The 21432-nt window shown below is 41.8% G+C and overlaps 1 protein-coding gene across 1 annotated transcript in view; it reads right to left on the minus strand.

Annotated features, from left to right (window-relative positions):
* Window positions 1-21432, minus strand: part of itga9 (integrin, alpha 9) — a 385198-nt gene that overhangs the window by 69646 nt on the left and 294120 nt on the right. Inside the window, exons 21-22 of the mRNA XM_072571044.1 lie at window positions 5171-5260; window positions 2343-2451 (exon numbers count right to left, since the gene is read on the minus strand). Of these exons, the coding sequence (XP_072427145.1) occupies window positions 2343-2451; window positions 5171-5260 (199 nt within the window). The remainder of the gene's footprint in view (window positions 1-2342; window positions 2452-5170; window positions 5261-21432) is intronic.

Raw genomic sequence — 21432 nt, forward strand, 5'->3', positions numbered from 1 at the left:
CCAACAATGTTTCACATAAATACTTTTCTCTAATCATCACCGCTCATTCTGTGAAGAATAGTTTGACTAGATCTAGTCACAAATGGGGAGGCAGGGGGTTGAGCTTCAACTCCAAAGATGTGATGAATCCATGGAGATTGGAGGAGTGGAGTATTTGCTTAACGTTTCTTGGAGATCTACCTAAAAACACTGGCAGATCAGACACCTGATAGGCAGGGGTAGGAAATAAGTGACAGGACACTGTACCAAGCTGTGGGATTAAATCCTGCAGTCACTGAAGTAGCAAGTGAAGACAGAAGGAAGCCTGAAATAATAGAGCTGCAAATTTTCCTCAAGATACCTAGAGAAACCCTTCCTGGCCCCAAAAGGCAGCCTAAACAACTTTTTTAAAGCGAAGCTTTCTGGGCCACAGTTTATGATTCACAATCTATGTCTCAGCATGCCTTGGAAAAGTCATCAGTGTTCCTCCACTGAGATCTCTAATTCAAACAGCTGATCAGGTTCCAGGTACAGTAATGGAGTTGGACTGTAAATTTAATGAAGGCTCCTGTCCTTTGAGTGGGTCACATGCTTGCCATTACAAAACAGCAAGTTAAAATTGGAACACAACCAGAGGACAGCTTGACCAAAAGGGCAAATTTCCCGTTATTTTAGCCTTCAACTCACCTACCTCACTAGCTCAACTCTCAATAAGCAGGAGATGAGAATTAAAATCAGGGCCATTGATTCACTATTCAAATCGTCTTAACAATTAATATTCTCAAATAGATCTCCTCTTGGTCTTCTTAACTCCAACAGAAGCACTGTCAGCATCTCTGGTCTCATCTCAACACAATGGATTTCCACCAATCATAGGGGTCTTCAGTAAATCTAGAAACACCTGAGGAGTGAGGGATGCCAAGCACAGCCCTTTGTAGCTCAATCTCATAATCTCTGATTAGACAGTCCAGTGAATAGTTCAATTCAAGAGCATCCCAAATCCAATCCACCAATCTGCTGGCGTAAACCTCAAATCATAGGAGCGCTGGGGTGCAGAAGGAGGCCATTTGTTTATTAGTCTGCACCAGCTCTCTGAGCATTGTAGGTTACTGCCAAACATCGGCCTTTTATACTGTGACCCTGCACATTAATTCTATTTAAATAGACATCTAATACCTTTCTGAATAGCTCAATTGAATCTGCATCCACCAAACCTCCAGGCAGTGTATTCCAAACCATAATTACTATGTGTGAAAACCAATTTCTCTCCCCTTGCACTTGGTATTTTTTTAAGCAAAACATTTTTAAAGTGCACTTTCTGGTCCTTGATTCTCTTAAAAGAGTGAACAGCTTCCCCCTATCTACTCTCTCCAGATCATTCATGATTTTGGAAAGTTTCTATCAGATCTCCTCATAGTCTTCTCTCTAGAAACAGTCCCGATTTCTCCAACCTACCCTTATAACTGAAGTTTCAAATCCTTAAAACCAAATACTAATAATTTCCAAAATGTAAACAAAAAACTGAGAGCTGCAAATGGAAACACAAAATGAAATAAGTTATTTAAACTCATTAAATGTACAGCACCTAAACTTCCCCACCAGCGTTTTAAAATCTATTCACAAGAAATTAAATCCATTAACTGACATCTTGCAAATGAAGTTATCAAACTAGTGATCACTAACTGGTGTTTGTTCCTAACCTTTTGATTTTGGGTATATTCAGATATGTGCATGGGAAGCCGGGGATTCCCATCACATCATCTGCTTCTTGGTGGATGAGAAGCAGGTTGGCATTTTGGACGTGGACCCTTCCTGAGAGCAGTGCACTGGAGAGTTAGGTGTTCCTGGATTATTCCTCTGTTTGGATGCTGGTAGGTTTCTTGTGAATATTGGCTCCTGACATCAGTTCTGTAGTTTCAAATCAGCTGATTTAGCACAGACCAGAGACTGAATCGGTTACTATTTGATAAATGCACATGGTACTGATTAACCAGCTGACAACATTCTGTTGCTCTTACAGGGTACCAATATGTTTGTCAAATGCTGCAGGGCTTTGGAGTGTGGGTCAGAAAGAGGCATTCAATCTACGTTCAATGATATCTGTGAATCTCTTGTCAGCATTTCAATTTATGGAACTGCCTCAGAATAGGGTAGATTTTACTATTTCAGATGCCTGCTGAAATGGGAGCAAATATTTCAGCTTCAAGTAAAGGATTTGCTATAAATCCACACAAGTTTTTAACACTTGTTAAGGTTACATAGACCAAAATGATATTCTGGCGGAACATTTGTGCAACTACAAGATAGACCACTTTAAAATAATTGCTAATGAAAAGAGATTAATAGTGGCAAGAATAAATCACCTGAAATGTCAAATTAAAAGGTTGAAAAAGGCAGGACATGTCCTCCAATTGAATAAACTTTGATGCATCCACCGAATCACCATAAATAAAAGAAGTTGGGGAAATCGACCTATTATAAAAAGAAACAAAGAGTTATCAACTGATAGTACTTTGTCCAACAGATTGAGCATCAGGAATGACCAAAAGGTTGTGTTCAATTTGTTAACTAGCATCAGCGTTATTCTTAAACATCTTCCTACAGGGTTAAGTAATTTTTAGTCTTGAGTTTCAAATTAATGGAAACTTTAATTTGAACATTTCTCAGAGGCAATATTTAGGATTGAAGAACAAAACAGCACCTGATTGTTTAACTGAATTTATCATAAAGTCCAAAATCTCAATGTCATTTTATTCAATCCACTGATAATAGAATAAATTTAAAAGTGACATATGAATGTTATATATCGTTCATTAAAATGTAACAACTTGCACTTATTGCACAAAATGTTTCTGAATAGCCAAGATCTTTTTCATAGGGTGGGGAGTCCAAAACTAGAGACCACAGGGTTAAGGTGAGAGGGGAAAGACTTGAAAGGATTCTGTTTGTAATACAGAGGATGGTGAGTATATGGAATGAGCTGCCAGAGGAAGTGGTGGAGGCAGGTACAATTACAATATATAAAAGGCATCTGGATGGGTAAATAAATAGTTGGGTTGGAGGGATATGAACCAAGTGCTGGCAAAATACTGGCTAGGTCAGCTTGAGAAGTCTGGTCAGCACGGATGAGTTGTATTGAAGGGTCTGTTTCCGTGCTATATGACTCTGTGACTTGGCACAGTATTGGAAGAGCAACAAAAACTTATCTTGGAAAGAAAGCTTCAAAGGTGTGATTAAAGACTTGGGAATATGCTCCAGAGAATGAGGTCTGGGTAGTAATTAAGTTTAGCCATGAATACAGGGACATAAACAGATGTGGGGTGCACCCGAAGCTGGAGTTAGGTGAGTTTTTTGGGGGTTTTGCTTTGCACCTGATCAGCTAACTGGTAGGATGTATCATCAGTTTGTTACAGAAACCACCCAATTGTCATTTCCAAGAACAATTTTTTTATAATAAGCATTACGACTGAACAACAACCAGAAAATCAATTCTTATTTTTGTGTTGATCAAAGGGAGCACTGGAAGTCCTACCCTGTCACTATCCCAAAAAGCCATATACAGTCTGATGTCATGGCCACCTTTCTACAATGTAATGCTTGGAGTATCCAAAGGGTTAATTACTAAACAAAATGTTTCTTTCCAGAGAGTTGTAGTAACTTCAAAGTTGCAGATTTCTAAATTGGCACTTGAGAAATGAGTCAGGAGTCAGTGAACCCATTACTATTAAATCATCAACTTTGACATAACAGTGGGCGTTCCCCTACACAAAAAGCGCAAAGAGGAAGTCATCTGACAACAGTGAAGGTCTGTAATATCCTTTGGAAACTGTACACAAAGACAAAGTTTGATATGTACTTCCAGTTCTTCCTGTATCGGGTATTATCAAGAGATCTGTCTTTTTCTTTACAGTGTAACTCTTTCCCCTCTCCAATCGGTGTTCTTGTCTGATCAGGTTTCCCTGCACTCCCATTACCCGATTACCCTGTACTCAATTCTCACAACTCATGGATTACAATCAGTTCAATTAGAGTGGCTTTATCTTCCATTGCTATCTAATGTATAAGATTTCCGAATTAGAATCCCCCTCTACTTTGTTCATAACTTTATTAGTAACTGGTACCCTCTCTCTTATATCTTCTACTCCACTTTAATGTTGCACACAGAAAAGCATGTGCAAATTTTATGCTGTAAGTGCCACATTGGGAGAGGAAAGTAAATCATTGTGTCGTGGTTATGCCTGCTACCTTCTGATCTCCAGTATGAGGCCTCCCTTTTGAGCCCCTTTTTCAATATCCCTGTTTTCTGATCATCAACCATCCTTAGCAGCAGTCTAAATTTGATCTTTTAACAAAAAACTTAATGGAATGTTGCTTTTGTTTGTTCAGCCAGTATTCATTGCTCTTCCCTAATTTCTCAGAGGGCAGTTCAGAGTCAACAATGTCACCGCTGGTCTGGAGTCATACGTAGACTGGACCAGGTAAGGATGGCAGGTTTTCTTTCCAAGGGGAAGGTGAGGACTGCAGATGCTGGAGATTAGAGTTGAGAGTGTGATGCTGAAAAAGCACAGGTCAGGCAGCATCCACGGAGCAGGAGAATCGATGTTTCGGGCAAGAGCCCTTTATCAGGAAACGTCGATTTTCCTGCCCCTTGGATGTTGCCTGACCTGCTGCGCTTTTCCAGCTCCTCACTCTCGACTTGGGTTCCTTTTTCTGCTATTACTGAACCAGATTGGCTTTTCATGACAATCGAACGTGGTTACATGATCACTGTTGGCGCAGCTTTCTAACTCCAGATTTTTACTGAATTCAAATTTCACCATCTACCTTGCTGGGATTCAAACCCAAGTCACCTGAACATCAGCCTGGGCGTCTGGATTGCCAGCTCAATCACAATTCCATTAGGCTGCTGTCTCCCCGTCTCTACTCTTTGCTGACAGGCTGCTTTCATCATTCCAGCAGGATGCTGAGCAAGCCCAAGATCCAACATCAGCAGCCAACAAGCCGCTTGGCCCCTCCATACTCTTCATGATTCAAGTGCAATGATTCATCTGTGCACCCCCACTCCACCACTCCCCCCCCCCCACATCAAAAGATGTGGGCAACTAAATTTCTACTCTACAGTCTTATCTATTACAAATTACATTCCAGAAATATTCACTTCAAATCTTGCCATTACGCTGGTCAAATTTACCCTGTAATGGCTGTGTCCACTTCATGTTTCAAAGGCATTGTAAGGATGAGGGTGTTATCAAACAGAGATTCATTACGCTCAACATTTCCACTGCAAAATAAAAAGAAACAACATTTATTTCAGAGGCTGCTTCAACAATGTATAAAAAAAGTTAGACATTACAAACTGCTGTATCAGAAACAACGTGCAATTAAATAATTGAAATGCTGTACTTTGATACCAAATAATGGTGCGATGGGGAAAATTCCTGAGTTTATACAATATCAGCACAAAGTTTGAAAATAGCTTGACTTTTCCTGCTGCTCGTGTTTGACTGGTAGAAGTCAATTGCGAACCAGCTGCTCCGTTCAGCATTTCTGAACAGCATGTTCAAATGTTGCGATCATTTGATATTTTTGTAGACAAGTAATGATGTCCCACTGGGTTAGAAAGGAAATTTAAGGCAACGGGAGAATTTCAGATGCAATGCAATATTATCGCAAACAGATTAGAAACACTCTGTTGGCATGAAGCTCTCAAGGTCATGATGAATGGATCAAAAATTAAAATGCTGTTTAGCCCAGGAGAATTACATCCCACTGTAGGAGGCACAAAGGTTCTCTTTGTCATGTATCACAGCAAAAGGAGGAATAAAATCCTGACATTTCAGCTTAGCACGTTGCAGGTGACAGGATATTTCAATAAAATTATATGCTAAATTTGAAATAAAAATAATCGTATAACAGGTCAATTTATTTTAAAAATGGGACCATTTAAAAAGAAATGAAGGTTAATGCAGGCCTATAATAAGTGGAGTGCCACAAGGATCAGTGCTTGGTCCTCTACTTTTTGTCATTTATATAAATGATTTGGATGTGAGCATAAGAGGTATAGTTAGTAAATTTGCAGATGACACCAAAATTGGAGGTGTAGTGGACAGCGAAGAAGGTTACCTCAGATTACAACAGGATCTTGACCAGATGGGCCAATGGGCTGAGAAGTGGCAGATGGAGTTCAATTCAGATAAATGTGAGGTGCTGCATTTTGGAAAGCAAATCTTAGCAGGACTTATACACTTAACGGTAAAGTCCTAGGGAGTGTTGCTGAACAAAGAGAACTTGGAGTGCAGGTTCATAGTTCTTTGAAAGTAGAGTTGCAGGTAAACAAGGTAGTGAAGAAGGCGCTTTGTATGCTTTCCTTTATTGGTCAGAGTATTGAGTACAGGAATTGGGAGGTCATGCTGTGGCTATACAGGACATTGGTTAGGCCACTGTTGGAACATTACATGCAATTCTGGTCTCCTTCCTATCGGAAGGATGTTGTGAAACTTGTAAGGCTCAGAAAAGATTTATAAGGATGTGGCCAGGGTTGTAGGATTTGTGCTGTAGGGAGAGGTTGAATAGGCTAGGGCTGTTTTCCCTGGAGTGTCGGAGGCTGAGGGGTAACCTTATAGAGGTTTATAAAATCATGAGGGGCTTGCATAGGATAAATAGACGAAGTCTTTTCTCTGGGGTAGGGGAGCCCAGAACTAGAGGGCATAGGTTTAGGGTGAGAGGGGAAAGATATAAAAGAGACATATGGGGCAACCTTTTCATGCAGAGGGTGGTACGTGTATGGAATGAGCTTCCAGAGGTAGTGGTAGAGGCTAGTACAATTGCAACATTTAAAAGGCATCTGGATGGGTATATGAATGGGAAGGGTTTGGAGTAACATGGGCCAGGTGCTGGCAGGTGGGACTAGGTTGGGTGGGGATATCTGGTCGGCATGGATGAGTTGGACCAAAAGATCTGTTTCCATGCTGTACATCTCTATGACTCTATGACTCTAATGTTTTAGAAACAGGGACTTAATTAGAATTGGAAACTGAAAGCCAAGTAGGCTATCTATAGGAACTAAACTAAAAAGGAGACGGAAAATAAGAGGTACTTAGTTGAGACTTTTATTGAAAAGCCAAGAGGTAATAACTGGTGGAAGCTGTATCAATCAACTTGAAGGAAAAAATCGGAGTCTTGCTCTCTGGAGAGGTCAAGCCCCAGTTTTTGTTCTGAGCAGGGCGTGCAGAAATGACAGAACTTGCCGATCTGCAAATCTGACTTTTTAAAATGGCTACCTCAACTTCCAATATTTGGTACTGACAGTGACGGTGAAGCAGGGGAGCAAAGACAAGCCAGGATGACCTGAACAGGGAGCCCACGATAAAGGCTGGATCGATGAAAAGCTGCGTGGGTGCCTGGCAGCCTCTGCCATATTGTTCAGAATTTATAAATAAGGACTAAAATATAGAATATCTCTTCTGCCCTCACCTCCTTTATTCCTCATGCTCTATCTATGCCAAATTATGTCCTGTAGGCAAACAGGACAGCCAGAAACACACTTTCCAAGCCACATAATGCCAGTTATCAAATCCCATTGAACCCATACCCACCACATCACCCCTGGCTCTTTATATCCTCTATACCAATGTAGAGTCAACTCATAGTGAAAGTGAGGACTGTAGATGCTGGAGATTAGAGGCAAGATTGTGGTGCTGGAAAAGCACATCAGGTCAGGCAGCATGCAAGGAGCAAGAAAATCAATGTTTCAGGCAAAAGCCCTTCATCAGGAATAAGGATGTGAACCGAGGGGTAGTGAGATAAATGGGAGAGGAGGTGGGGCTAGGTGGGGGGGGGGGGGGGGGAAGGTAGCTGAGAGTGCAATAGGTGGATGGAGGTGGGAGTAATGGTGACAGGTCAGAGAAGAGGTTGGAGCAGATCAGTGGGAAGGAAGATGGACAGGTAGGACAGGTCATGAGGGTGGTGCCTAGTTTGAAGGTTGGAAATGAGGAAACTGGTGAAATCCACATTGATGCTGTGTGGTTGGAAGGTCCTGAGGCAGAAGATGAGGCATGACAAGGGAGTGACAATGGTGGAAACTCAGGACCTGCATGTCCTCGGCAGAGTTGGAGGGGGAGTTGAAGTGTTCGGCCACGGGGCAGTGGGGTTGGTTGGTGTGGGTGTCCCGGAGATGTTCTCTGAAGCAATCTGCAAGTAGGCATTCTGTCTCCCCAATGCAGAGGAGACGGTGTCAGGAGCAATGGATGCAGTAAATGACATGTGTGGAAGTGCAGGTGAAAATTTGATGGATGTGGGAGGCTCCGTTGGGACCTGGACGGAGGTGAGGAGGGAGGTGTGGGTGCAGGTTTTGCAATTCCTGCAGTGGCAGGGGCTAATGCCAGGAGAGAAGGGTGGGTTGGTGGGTGGCGTGGACCTGACAAGGACAGAACCCCTCCCCCCTCCCCCCCCCCTGCCACCGGTCCTCACCTTCCCCTCATCTACAGTGAGGAGACGGGATGCCTACTTGCAGATTGCTTCAGAGAACGTCTCCGGGATACTCACCCCAACCAACCCCACCTCCCCATGGCCGAACACTTCAACTCCCCCTCCCATTCCGCCAAGGATATGCAGGTCCTTGGCCTCCTCCATCACCACTCCTTAACTACCTGACACCTGAAGGAAGAATGCCTCATCTTCCGCATCAGGACCCTCCAACCCCATGGTATCAATGTGGGTTTCACCAGTTTCCTCATCCCCCTTCCCCCCACCTTATCCCAGTTCCAACCTTCCAACTTGGAACTGCTCTCTTGACTTGTCTTACCTGTCCATCTTCCTTCCTACCTATCCGCTCCACCCTCCTGTCCGACCTACCTCCACCTACCTATTGCGCTCTTGGCTACCTTCCCCCCAGTCCCACCCCCCTCCCATTTATCTCACCACTTCCTCGGCTTACAGCCTCATTCTTGATGAAGGGCTTTAGCCCGAAACGTCAATTCTCCTGCTCCTTGGATGCTGCCTGACCTGCTGTGCTTTTCCAGCACCACACTCTCGACACGAGAGTCCACTCATGCCAACTCACCTATACCCTTTACCATGTCAACTGATCTCTTATTCAGCAGGACCCAGGCACAGGTGAGAAAAAAATCAGTTCTATTCAATAAAGTATATTATTTACTTCATTGTATTGAGCATAAAGCTTCCATTCATAAAAACATATTACTATATTTAAATTCACTCCCCTTAATAGAGCCTTGTAAAATGAACAATTCATTCACATGAAAAATATTGGAATTCATGGTGACACATCAAAGACTTAAAAACCACTTTGTTGTTGTCAATTAAATGATGATAATAATGGCAAGAACGGTGATGAGAGATAACATATAAAGAGAAATTAGGAGCAGAAGTCGTCTATTTAACCCTTTACTCCTGTTCCACCATTCAATATAATCAGAGCAGATCCTCTATCTCAATCTCATTTTCCTGCTTATTCCCTATTTCCCTGATGCCTTTAACATTTAAACATTTATCTCTTTCTTGAATATATTCAGTGATTTGGCCTCCATGGCCTTCTGTGGTAGAGAATTCCACAGATTCACTCTTCTTTGAGTGAAAAAAATCTTTCCTCATCTCAATCTTGAATGCTTATCCCATACCCTGAGACTGGTTCTAGTTTCTCCAAAACGGGGAAAGCATCTCCTTTTCAACTCTGATGTATAAAGCCTGAGGAAATAGCAGAGGAAATAGCAGAGGCATTGGTTGAGATCTTTCAAGAGTCACTGGAGTCAGGAAAGGTCCCGGATGATTGGAAGATGGCTGTAGTAACCCCCTTGTTCAAGAAAGGATCAAGGCAAAAGATGGAAAATTATAGGCCAATCAGCTTAACCTCGGTTGTTGGTAAAATTCTAGAATCCATCATTAAGGATGAGGTTTCTAAATTCTTGGAAGAGCAGAGTCTGATTAGAACAAGTCAACATGGATTTAGTAAAGGGAGGTCATGCCTGACAAACCTGTTGGAATTTTTTGAAGAGGTAACAAGTAGGTTAGACCAGGGGAACCCAGTGGATGTGGTCTATCTGGACTTTCAAAAGGCCTTTGATAAGGTGCCACACGGGAGACTGCTGAGCAAGGTGAGGGCCCATGGTGTTCGAGGTGAGCTGCTGGGATGGATTGAGGATTGGCTATCTAACAGAAGGCAGAGAGTTGGGATAAAAGGTTCTTTTTCAGAATGGCAGCCGGTGACGAGCGGTGTCCCGCAGGGTTCGGTGCTGGGGCCACAGCTGTTCGCATTATATATTAATGATTTGGATGAGGGAACCGGGGGCATTCTAGCGAAGTTTGCCGATGATACAAAGTTAGGTAGACAGGCAGGTAGTACTGAGGAAGTGGGGAGGCTACAGAAGGATCTAGACAGGTTGGGAGAGTGGTCCAGGAAATGGCTGATGGAATTTAACGTGAGCAAGTGCGAGGTCTTGCACTTTGGCAAAAAGAATATAGGAATGGACTACTTTCTAAATGGTGAGAAACTTAATAAAGCCAAAGCACAAAGGGATCTGGGAGTGCTAGTCGAGGATTCTCTAAAGGTAAACATGCAGGTTGAGTCTGTGATTAAGAAAGCGAATGCAATGTTGTCTCTTATCTCAAGAGGGTTGGAATATAAAAGCAGAGATGTACTACTAAGACTTTATAAAGCTCTGGTTAGGCCCCATTTGGAGTACTGTGTCCAGTTTTGGTCCCCACACCTCAGGAAGGACATACTGGCACTGGAACGTGTTCAGCGGAGATTCACACGGATGATCCCTGGAATGACAGGTCTAGCATATGAGGAACGGCTGAGGATACTGGGATTGTATTCGTTGGAGTTTAGAAGATTAAGGGGCGATCTAATAGAGACGTACAAAATAATACATGGCTTTGAAAAGGTGGATGCTAGAAAATTGTTTCTGTTAGGCGAGGAGACTAGGACCCGTGGACACAGCCTTAGAATTAGAGGGGGTCATTTCAGAACGGAAATGCGGAGACATTTCTTCAGCCAGAGAGTGGTGGGCCTGTGGAATTCATTGCCACGGAGTGCAGTGGAAGCCGGGACGCTAAATGTCTTCAAGGCCGAGATTGATAGGTTCTTGTTGTCTAGAGGAATTAAGGGCTACGGGGAGAACGCTGGCAAGTGGAGCTGAAATGCGCATCAGCCATGATTGAATGGCGGAGTGGACTCGACGGGCCGAATGGCCTTACTTCCACTCCTATGTCTTATGGTCTTATGGTCTCAGTCAAGCTAATCTCTCCTCTTCGGGCAGTTCTACCAGAACCAGCCACGTAAAACTGTGCTGTACACCCTCACTGGTAAATATATCCTTTTTTTAAGTACGGAGATGAAAACTGCATGTAATACTACAAATGTAACCTCACCAAAGCTCTGTGTAACTGTAGTAAGACATCAATTCATATCCTCTCGCAATGAAGACCAATATACAATTTGCCTTTCTAATTGCTTGATCCATACATTTTTTAAAAAATGGAGCTGGCTGGATAATTAAATCATTAACTACCTTACTCCCTTGTGATGTTGTTGAGATAAATATCCTGGATACACACATATGGTGACAACATGTTTGAAAACATACAGGTGGGATCTTCTCAGCACAGGATGATATGTTCCAAGCATACATAGTGCAATACGTTTTAGGTACACACAGAGAGGGAACAATCCTAGTTTATCCAATATTTCCTCATGGCTGCAATTTTCAAGCTCTGGCAGCATTCTTGTTAATCATCGTACTCTTAATACAATAATTATGTCTTGTATCATGCTGGCTAGAACTGTGTATAAAAACTTCAGCTATGACCTAATTAGTTTCTTAAATAGATCCAGCACTATATTTCCACTTTTGCATTCAATGCTTTGCCCAATAAGGGAAGGCATTCCATATGCCTTCTTTAACACCTTATTTCCCTGCTCTACAACATTCAGGGAGCTGTTGCCTCCCACCAAGATCTCTCACTTCCTTTAAACCTCTCAATACCCACCCTTGTGTTGTTTGCTTTGTTTCCCTTCTCTAAATATATAACATTGCACAATAGAATTCCATTTATTACTTTTCAACCCATTCAGCAAAACAGTGTATCATTTTGTAGTTAACAGCATCCTCTTCACTACCAACCACCTGGCCAACTTCTGTGTTGTCCTCAAATTCCCATGCCTCTCAGATCTAAATAATTAATATATGACACAAACTTCAAGAGCCCCAAAACTGAGCACTATGGAAACCACTTAGTGACGTGTTTTAGCACACAAAATGTAACAATGTTTTCTGGGTACTCATGAAATGCTAACGGGTTCTGAATATGCAGAAAACAGCAATAATATGCACTGAATATGAAGAAGTCGCAATGTCTTCAGGTTACACAGAGAATAACCTAGACTTTTCCAATTTATTCGGAATATACATAGACTAGCAGGGTATAAGAAGTTGATCATTTGCTTTGGGTACACAGAAGACAGCAATGTTTATTGGATAGATAATTGGAACATTTCTTTTGAGTAAACACAGAACAATATGTGCTGGTTTTAGAAAGGATGGCAATGAGTTCTGGGAAGCTAAAATCATACCAATGACATGTTTAATTTGGTATTAGGCATTCCATTAGCACTGTTGTGGTAAATATATTGCAATGTTTAAGAAATTATTTCCCATGAGAATTACAGGCAAAATCATCTGAGGAACAGAATCATGGCTTGCTGGCTTAAGCAAACCATTTCACTCATCCCAGCTTCCCACACACAAGAAAACAACCCACATTTACACTGGTGCAGACCGTGTACTGACCTTTTTGAATCTAAATCAAAACAGTAAAAGATAATGGAGAAGAGAAGCAGTGTGGTAGGATTTATTTTGAACAAGTGCCAAAAGTAGCTGAGATGCATCTTTGACTCAGTAATTCACTGTCTGAGTAAGTTCTCATAATCCCAATAACAAGCTTCTCAAAAGGAATTACAATTCCAATGCAATGAGATGCCTAATGAGTATCAGTGAGAAGCAATTTCTGGGCAAGGATAGCCCATGTGGCTGTTGAGTCAGGGAATGTTTGTGTATCAGTCTAAATTCAGATATCTGGTAAACAGTATAAACTTGCCCTGTCCCAATACAATTCTGGATTAGTGGTGCTGGAAGAGCATAACAGTTCAGGCAGCATCCGAGGAGCAGTAAAATCGACGTTTCGGGCAAAAGCCCTTCATCAGGAATAAAGGCAGAGAGCCTGAAGCGTGGAGAGATAAGCTAGAGGAAGGTGGGGGTGGGGAGAGAGTGGCATAGAGTACAATAGGTGAGTGGGGGAGGGGATGAAGGTGATAGGTCAGGGAGGAGGGTGGAGTGGATAGGTGGAAAAGAAGATAGGCAGGTAGGACAAGTCATGGAGACAGTGCTGAGCTGGAAGTTTGGAACTGGGGTGAGGTGGGGGAAGGGGAAATGAGGAAACTGGTGAAGTCCACATTGATGCCCTGGGGTTGAAGTGTTCCAAGGCAGAAGATGAGGCATTCTTCCTCCAGGCGTCTGGTGGTGAGGGAGCAGCGGTGAAGGAGGCCTAGGACCTCCATGTCCTCGGCAGAGTGGGAGGGGTAATTGAAATGTTGGGCCACAGGGTGGTGTGGTTGATTGGTGCGGGTGTCCCAGAGATGTTCCCTAAAGTGCTCTGCTAGGAGGCGTCTAGTCTCCACAATGTAGAGGAGACTGCATCGGGAGCAACGGATACAATAAATGATATTGGTGGATGTGCAGGTGAAACTTTGATGGATGTGGAAGGCTCCTTTAGGGCCTTGGATGGAGGTGAGGGAGGAGGTGTGGGCGCAGGTTTTACAGTTCCTGTGGTGGCAGGGGAAGGTTCCAGGATGGCAGGGGGACGTGGACCTGACCAGGTAGTCACGGAGGGAATGGTCTTTGCAGAAGGCGGAAAGGGGTGGGGAGGGAAATATATCCCTGGTGGTGGGGTCTTTTTGGAGGTGGCGGAAATATCAGCAGATGATTTGGTTTACGCGAAAGTTGGTAGGGTGGAAGGTGAGCACCAGGGGCGTTCTGTCCTTGTTACGGTTGGAGGGGTGGGGTCTGAGGGCAGAGGTGCGGGATGTGGATGAGATGCGTTGGAGGGCAGCCTGCGAAGGTTTACCTGTCCCAATACAAGTCCAGTACTGTAATTGCATAATGATCTTTGTGACCTCAGGATGCCTAAAACCCTCACAACCAGTGTATTTAGAAGGTTAGTGACTTGTAATGAAGAAATGCTGACAAAATACACACTGACCAAAAAAGGTCCACTAAACTTTGGCAAGTGAGCCAAGCAAGATATAGGTCCGTATAAAAATTATTAGAAACAAGACTGCAAGGTAAATATTTTGGATTGCATACTATTCTATTTCATTGTGCTAAATTTTGTCAGAATAACAATATCTTGTACCTATGTAGTGAATCATATTAATTACATTTAGAAAAGCAAAAAAAGGATTCATATTTGACTTAATAAAAAGAAAGTTAGCTTTTGAATTGTTCCACTCAGTTATTTTCATTTTCTTAGTGAGCCAGACTGCACTCACTCCAGGAGAATAACATTTGGCCTCTTTTGGCAGTGCCAGGTTCATTGTGGGATGGCTCTTGTATCCGTAGCAGACATGGGCCTGTTTCCACATAAAGCATGGAGCTTAGCTATTGAATTCGTCAGGAAATAGTTTTAGATTATTTACTGTGTAAATAATCTCAATGTACCTGGTTTGTGTTAGGCCCAGAAATGTCAATGAGTTTAAAAGTTTGCTGAGTGAGGGTTTGTATGCGCTAAAAAGTAATTACATCTTACACTATTAACTATGTCAGTATGCAGTTAATGTTTTTGCTAATAACTGTATTTTTGCCATATATGGCATCAATCTCTGAATTCTTGTGCATATTCAGCCAGACTCCTATAACTGCTAATCTTGGCTTAAGGTCCTCTGAGTAAATCAATTTTTCATCCAAGAAATTCAACGCATATTTGAACTCTCAAAGTTCACTTTAGTGCAACTATTATCAGTGGATATTTCTGCAGGACTATCTGAGTATTCCTTGCTATCTTTCAAAGAGCAATGTTCCAGTACTTGTACAGCAATACTAGCTACAGTCAGAGTAGCTAGATTTAACCACTGTTTTGTAACATTGATGAATCGAGCAATGGATAGCTGTTCCTTATTGACTAAGGATTAAATTACAAAGTGCACAAAATAAAGAGCACAAGCTACATCTTGCCTTGAAATGCCGACGACAAATGGTTTATTGTGGCTTGTGCTATGGATTAGTGCATTTCTCATATACACATCCCATAGAACGAAGGGCTTAAACTAGATTTAGTGCAACAGCAGTTTTCCTTTAATAGAAGTATTGCTTGGAGATCTGACTGGAAAGCATTACCCTAGAGAAGCTGAATTGCCCTCTCTCCCAGAACTATCTAAAGCAGACCATTTAAAAGTGTGTGAATGATAAAATATCCCTTTATTTAGTTTAATAATTCCTGACACCTAAGTGTTCATAATCCCTGCTAATAAAATATTGGGTTGGATCTGAAACTGTTTTTTTACAGCAGCCCATGTCTCAGGAGACAGTTTTAACCAAGCACTAAACTACATCAATGAATTTGTGGATAGCACAGGAGCTATCAGCCATGATTGAGAATGGCAGAGCAGGCTTGAGATGTGGGAATAACCTATTCCTGCTTCCATATTCCTAAAAACAAGTCTCTGTTGTTAAACAGAGCAGATTGTATTTTGTAGGCCAATAATTTTGTAAATACGCTGACTAGCCCTGTCATCTTGCCCAGTGTATGGTGTAGGTACATCATGAAGTTATGTAAAGACATCTCCACTGAGTCATAAGTGGTACCTGTGAATGATGTCATGATATAATTGCCAAATTGTGCTGACTCCTGTGCACCAGAAGTTTCCTCAGGCAAACCCAGCAAACCCAGCAGTGGTCAGGACAAAGTTGCTTACAAACTCCATCTTGCTTTAATTTGATGTAACCACTTCTGCACAAACTACACGAGGCAAATCAACAGTTCAGCAGTTTGAATCTAAACACTGAGATTCGAAAGAATTTTTTTGAAATGAGTTGCATTTACACAGTGCCTATCAAGTCCTCTGAACTTCCTAAATCATATTACAACAACTATAGGGTGGCCTTGTTGCAATATTGGGTCAAGCCTGTTCGGAATCACGTGCAGAAATTAATTTGCAATTATCAATACTAATGGCATGCAAAAAAATGCAGTGGTTTATATGTGTACACCAAGGTCTTACAAAGCAGTGAAGTGAAAGACCAATAAACCTGTTAGTTGATGTTGCTGCTAGGAACAGAAATGTTGGCCAAGACCTCAGCAGAGCTCCTTCCTCTTAAACTGTCCCAATGTCAGTTATCGCTATCTTAATTTCTAAGATGACACACTACATTTTGCTCCAGAAAAGCTTTTATACTCAGGCAATTGTTTGTTATCAATGTTTCTCTCCATTTCTGATTCTTTTTCACTCTCACTATTGCCTTTTTAGTTCTGTCAGGATGGGCATCTATAGAATACAAAGTGCTGAAGCAGATCAGAGAACAGATGGGGGCAGGGTAGAGCTGCTGAAGCTGCCTGAAAACTAAGGCAGACAAAGGCATCACCCATAAAAGGCACCACCCATAACTCAAAGAAGGAAGTTGTTTAGTTAACAGTTTACAGATACTTTAGAACAATAATTTTAGAGAAGTGCCCTGATTATACTTAAACTTCCAAATCTTCTTACTTCTGAGTCAGTTTGAGACAGTGCTAATTTTTGAAAGAGAAGGCAAGCTAAACAAAGCCTCTGTCTTGATCCCAATCAATAAATCTAGGGTCTCTTTTATTGGATGGGAACAGTACAGCATTTAATAAATACCGTACGTTGTTCAGGATATTGACTCACAACAATCAAATCCTTCCTCTTCTCCCACCCTCTCTCCCCACCCTCACCCCACTTAAACTCAATAAACAGCTGGTTTGAATTAAGATTATCACAGGAACTACAAGAATGCTGCATCTGAGTGTATTATGCAATTTATTTGTTTAGCAGACTCCATACAATCTAGAATGTAGGACAGTGCCCAAGCCAAAATCTAGTGTTATAATTCATCCTATTCATTTTTCATGCTTCTGTGCATCTTGTAAACTATTTCAAGTAAACACTTGACTCAGAGGGTTTTTTTAACAGTTTTATTCATTGCAATTATCATCTCAATATTAACTTCCAACAAACTGAAAGCATGTTTTATTGCACTAACGTCTGCTATTACACAACTTGTTACAGCCTGACCGGTGATGATATACTTACAATCATAAATATGTATTTACTTGGAAGAGGCAACTTCCAGTCTGAATAGGGCTATGATTAGGGATGGAAGAGAATGTCCTCAAGCCAAGGATTCAAATCCTACCATGACAACTGGTAGAATTCTCAGGGATCAATGAAGAGGGAGCCCAAACATCAGTGCAAATGATAATGCTGAAGCATTTGCAATTCTCTTAAGCCAGGCGGACAGAGTGGGTATCCAGCTCAGCCTCCTTGTTGAGGCCTTCAGTATCACTGATGCCATCTTTCAGTCAACTGGATCCACAGCTGGAGGCACTGGATCCTAACATTCTAGCAATGGTACTGAAGACCTGTGCTCCAAAACTTGCTACGCTCCTCAATCTGTTCCAGTACAGCTGCAGCACTAGCATCTACACAAAAATATGGAAAACTACTCAGGTAGATGTTATACAGAAAAACAAGGACAAATCAACTCGAACTAATTTTATCCCATCCATTGACTCTCAATTATCATAACAGGGATGGAAGATGTCATCGATATGGCTATCAAGTGGCCTTTTCTCAAACATAACTTGACCATTAGTGTGCAGGTTAAGTGCTAACAGTAAAATCAAACAAAATAAACAGAGGATGTTGAGTATCTGAAACAAAAACAGAAATTGCTGGAGAAACTCAGCATAAGGATTCTGAAAAAGTGTGTCTGGACTTGAAATGTTAACTCGGCCTTCTCTCCACAGATGCTGCCAAACCAGTTGTGTTTCTCCAGCAATTTCTGTTCTTGTTTTCATTCTAACAGGCCTACTCAGCTGCTGACCTCACAGCAGCCTTGGTCCAAACATGAAGAAAAAAGTTGAACTTTATAATAACATCAAGAAGCCCTATCAAAACTGGAGTCAATGAGAATTAAGGGGTAAACTGCTTGTTGGAGCCATCCCTGGCACAAAGAAAGATGGTTGTACTGGTTGGAGGTCATCTATGGCCCTCAGATATCTCTACAGGAGTTCCTCAGGAGAGCGTCCAAGATCCAAACATCTTCAGCTGCTTTATCGATGACCTTCCCTCCATGATGACGTCAGATCTTGGGATGTGCACTGAAGATTGCACAATGTCCATCAACGATCATGACTCCTCAGATACTGAAGCAGTCCATGACAAATTGCAGCATCACCTGGACAATATCCAGGTTTGGGCTAATAAACAGCAAGTAACAGTTCAACTCCAAAAATGCCTGACAATATCCATTTCTAAGAAGACAGAATCTAACCATTGCCCCTTGACATTCAATGACATTACAATCACTGAATCCCCTCTATTAACACCCTCGATGTTGCCATTGACCAAAAACCGAAGTGGATCAGCCATATACATACTGTAATTTCACAAGCAGATCAGAGGCTAGGAATTCTAATGATTCACCTCGTGACTCCCCAACAACTCCCCAACATCTACAAAGCACAAATCCGGAATGTGATGAAATACACTCCACCTGGCTGGATGAGTGCAGCTCCAGGACATTCGGGAAGCTTGACACCATACAAGACAAAGCAGCTGGACAGATTGGACCTTCAATATTCACCTCCTTTTCTACAAGCGCACAGAGGAAGCACTGTGTAATATGAATAGAGAGGCACTCAAACAGCTCACCAAATCTCCTTAGGCAGTATCTTCCAAATAATATCTTACTACCTAAAAAGACAAGGTCAGCAGGTACATTGCAAGACCACCATCTGCTGTTTCCCTTCCAAGCGACACATCATCCTGACTTGGAGATATATCATTCTGGATCTCCCTCTCTAACAGCATTATAGGTGTACCTACACCACATGGAGTGCAGTAGTTCAATAAGGCTGCTCAACAACAACTTCCAAAGGGCAATTAAAGGTGGGAAATAAATACTGCCTCAGCTAATGATGCTCACATCCCATAAATTAATTACATTAAAATGAAAGATTGGTGGGTGAATGGAGACAAGGAGATGAAAATGAAGGATTCTTTCTGGATGAAACAAGGGAGAAGGAGCCATTTAGATTCCTTCGCCCCTTGCCAATGGTTGGGAATTTGGTACTTAAGAGTTTCTCAAAGCTAGCAACAGCTTCTAGAAAAACAGCATGAATCAAGGACTTTTTTTTAAAGTAAATACAGTCACATCTGTATGTGACAATATGCCACATGATCAAATATCATGTGGGTCCAAATGTCATATGTTCCAACTTAAGTTGGGAACCCTAAAGTGAGCTTAACATTCACTGCCAAATGAGATTTAATTCCAGTGTTGTGCTACCACAGATCAACAGAAATGACAGAAACCAGTTTCAGATTGTAAGAGCGCAATTTACTTATTAAAAAAAGCATATCTGCATAAATGAAGTTTCCTCACAAATGATACCGGTTTGAATTCCCCTCAACACTTTAACATTAACATATTCTATTAACATGACTGTGCTGCAGAATGTTTTAGTTAGATCAGTTCTGGATAATACAACATACATGTGAAGAGGATCAACAGAAACCTCATTAATTACCTGTAATTGGTGAACTGGTAGGTACTTTTGTTTCTCAGTGCTAAAGCATACATGTTTATGCTGTATCTGTGGAAACCTTCTCCCTGAACTGAAAATAGTTTCCAGTTCTGCTTTTAATCAGCCGAGTATAACCTCTTGACTCTAACTTGTCTTGGAAAGGTCAACCAAACCCAAATAAATGCCTAAGCTAACCCAAAATGACCTGAACAGGGCAATTTTGATTGAAATATAAATAGCCAAATGCAGTCCATCCTGACCTTTTCAAAGTAAGTTGACAGTACTGATAATTGTAGAGAAAAGAATGTGCAAAGTTATTAGTGAAAATTCACTATTTGGTCCACTGAAAAATTATTCTTTCACTAATTGTTTAAATTGTTTTTGCCATCATATTCGCAACATCCCAAGTGTAGCAGCTTCTTCCGTTTACATGCTAAACTATAACAAACTTTTATCACTCCAAATTAGAGATGCTGAGTTTGACTTGGCATTTAGGGCATGACTGCAAATTAGCCCTGCAGATAAACTAATAAAGGATCAAAACAAGTTGTACTTTGCTCATTTTCTTTGAGTTTTTTTTTCACCAGTTATAGAAATGTTTGAGATGGGAAGAAAAATAAAACCGTTTGACTCTGGATCATCCAATTGAGTAATGACAGCTTTGACACTTTCTGCTTAATGGGGGAGGATGGACGACCTTTTGGGTAACCAACTGTTGAAAGCAGCAGGTCATCAGGAAATGAAACCTTCAGTAATATGTTCAACCAGAGTTGACACCAAACCAAGATTCTAAACTTATTGCTGTCAAAGACGTTGTCCTCTGGTGATGTGGTGCTACCAGAGCAGTGGACAGGGTTTCATCCAACTCAACTGATCTATCACTAATATTAACTGATCTCTCAAGGTCAGTAGCTCTTACATTTCTCCAGTTGGATTCCTGAATGCACTATGAAATGGCCAATTTATACACGCATCAGTAAACTGCCACAGCCTAAAGGCCAAGAAAACCAGGGTGGTGCAGAAAAGGATTCCTGGGGCAAATTAGGAACTACAATAGGCACACTACTACAGCTGTCACTCCAAGTCCAAAGATTATGCATTCAAGTCCCAACGCAAAGCTTGATTGGATGATCTTGATGTGACACCTTGGTACAGTACTGAGATAGTGCTGAACTGAGAGAAGTATGGCACCATCAAACCAACTCTCTTCATGATTTTTCTTGCAGCAATATTGCATCTCACCAACAAGCTACCCACACATATGGAGATAATCTACAGAACAGCTGGGAAACCTTCACAACCAGCCAAAGATTCAGTGTGTAAGTGATGCTTGTGTGTGCACTGTCTTAAAAACTGAGCTTCAGATCATTGTCAATTACTTCTCTGGAGCACATCAGAAAAACAGGCCTTTTATTCAAGACTCATAAAACTCACATGCTTTGGGGTGGCATGGTGGCTCAGTGGTTAGCACTGCAGTCTCACAGCACCAGGGACTTGGGTTCGATTCCAGCCTCAGGCTGCTGTCTGTGTGGAGTTTGCACGTTCTCCCTATGTCTGTGCGGGTTTCCTCCCACAGTCCAAAGATGTGCAGGTTAGGTGAATTGGCCATGCTAA

The sequence above is a fragment of the Chiloscyllium punctatum genome, chromosome 5, assembly GCF_047496795.1.
Source record: "Chiloscyllium punctatum isolate Juve2018m chromosome 5, sChiPun1.3, whole genome shotgun sequence".
In the NCBI taxonomy this organism is placed as follows: Eukaryota; Metazoa; Chordata; class Chondrichthyes; order Orectolobiformes; family Hemiscylliidae; genus Chiloscyllium; species Chiloscyllium punctatum.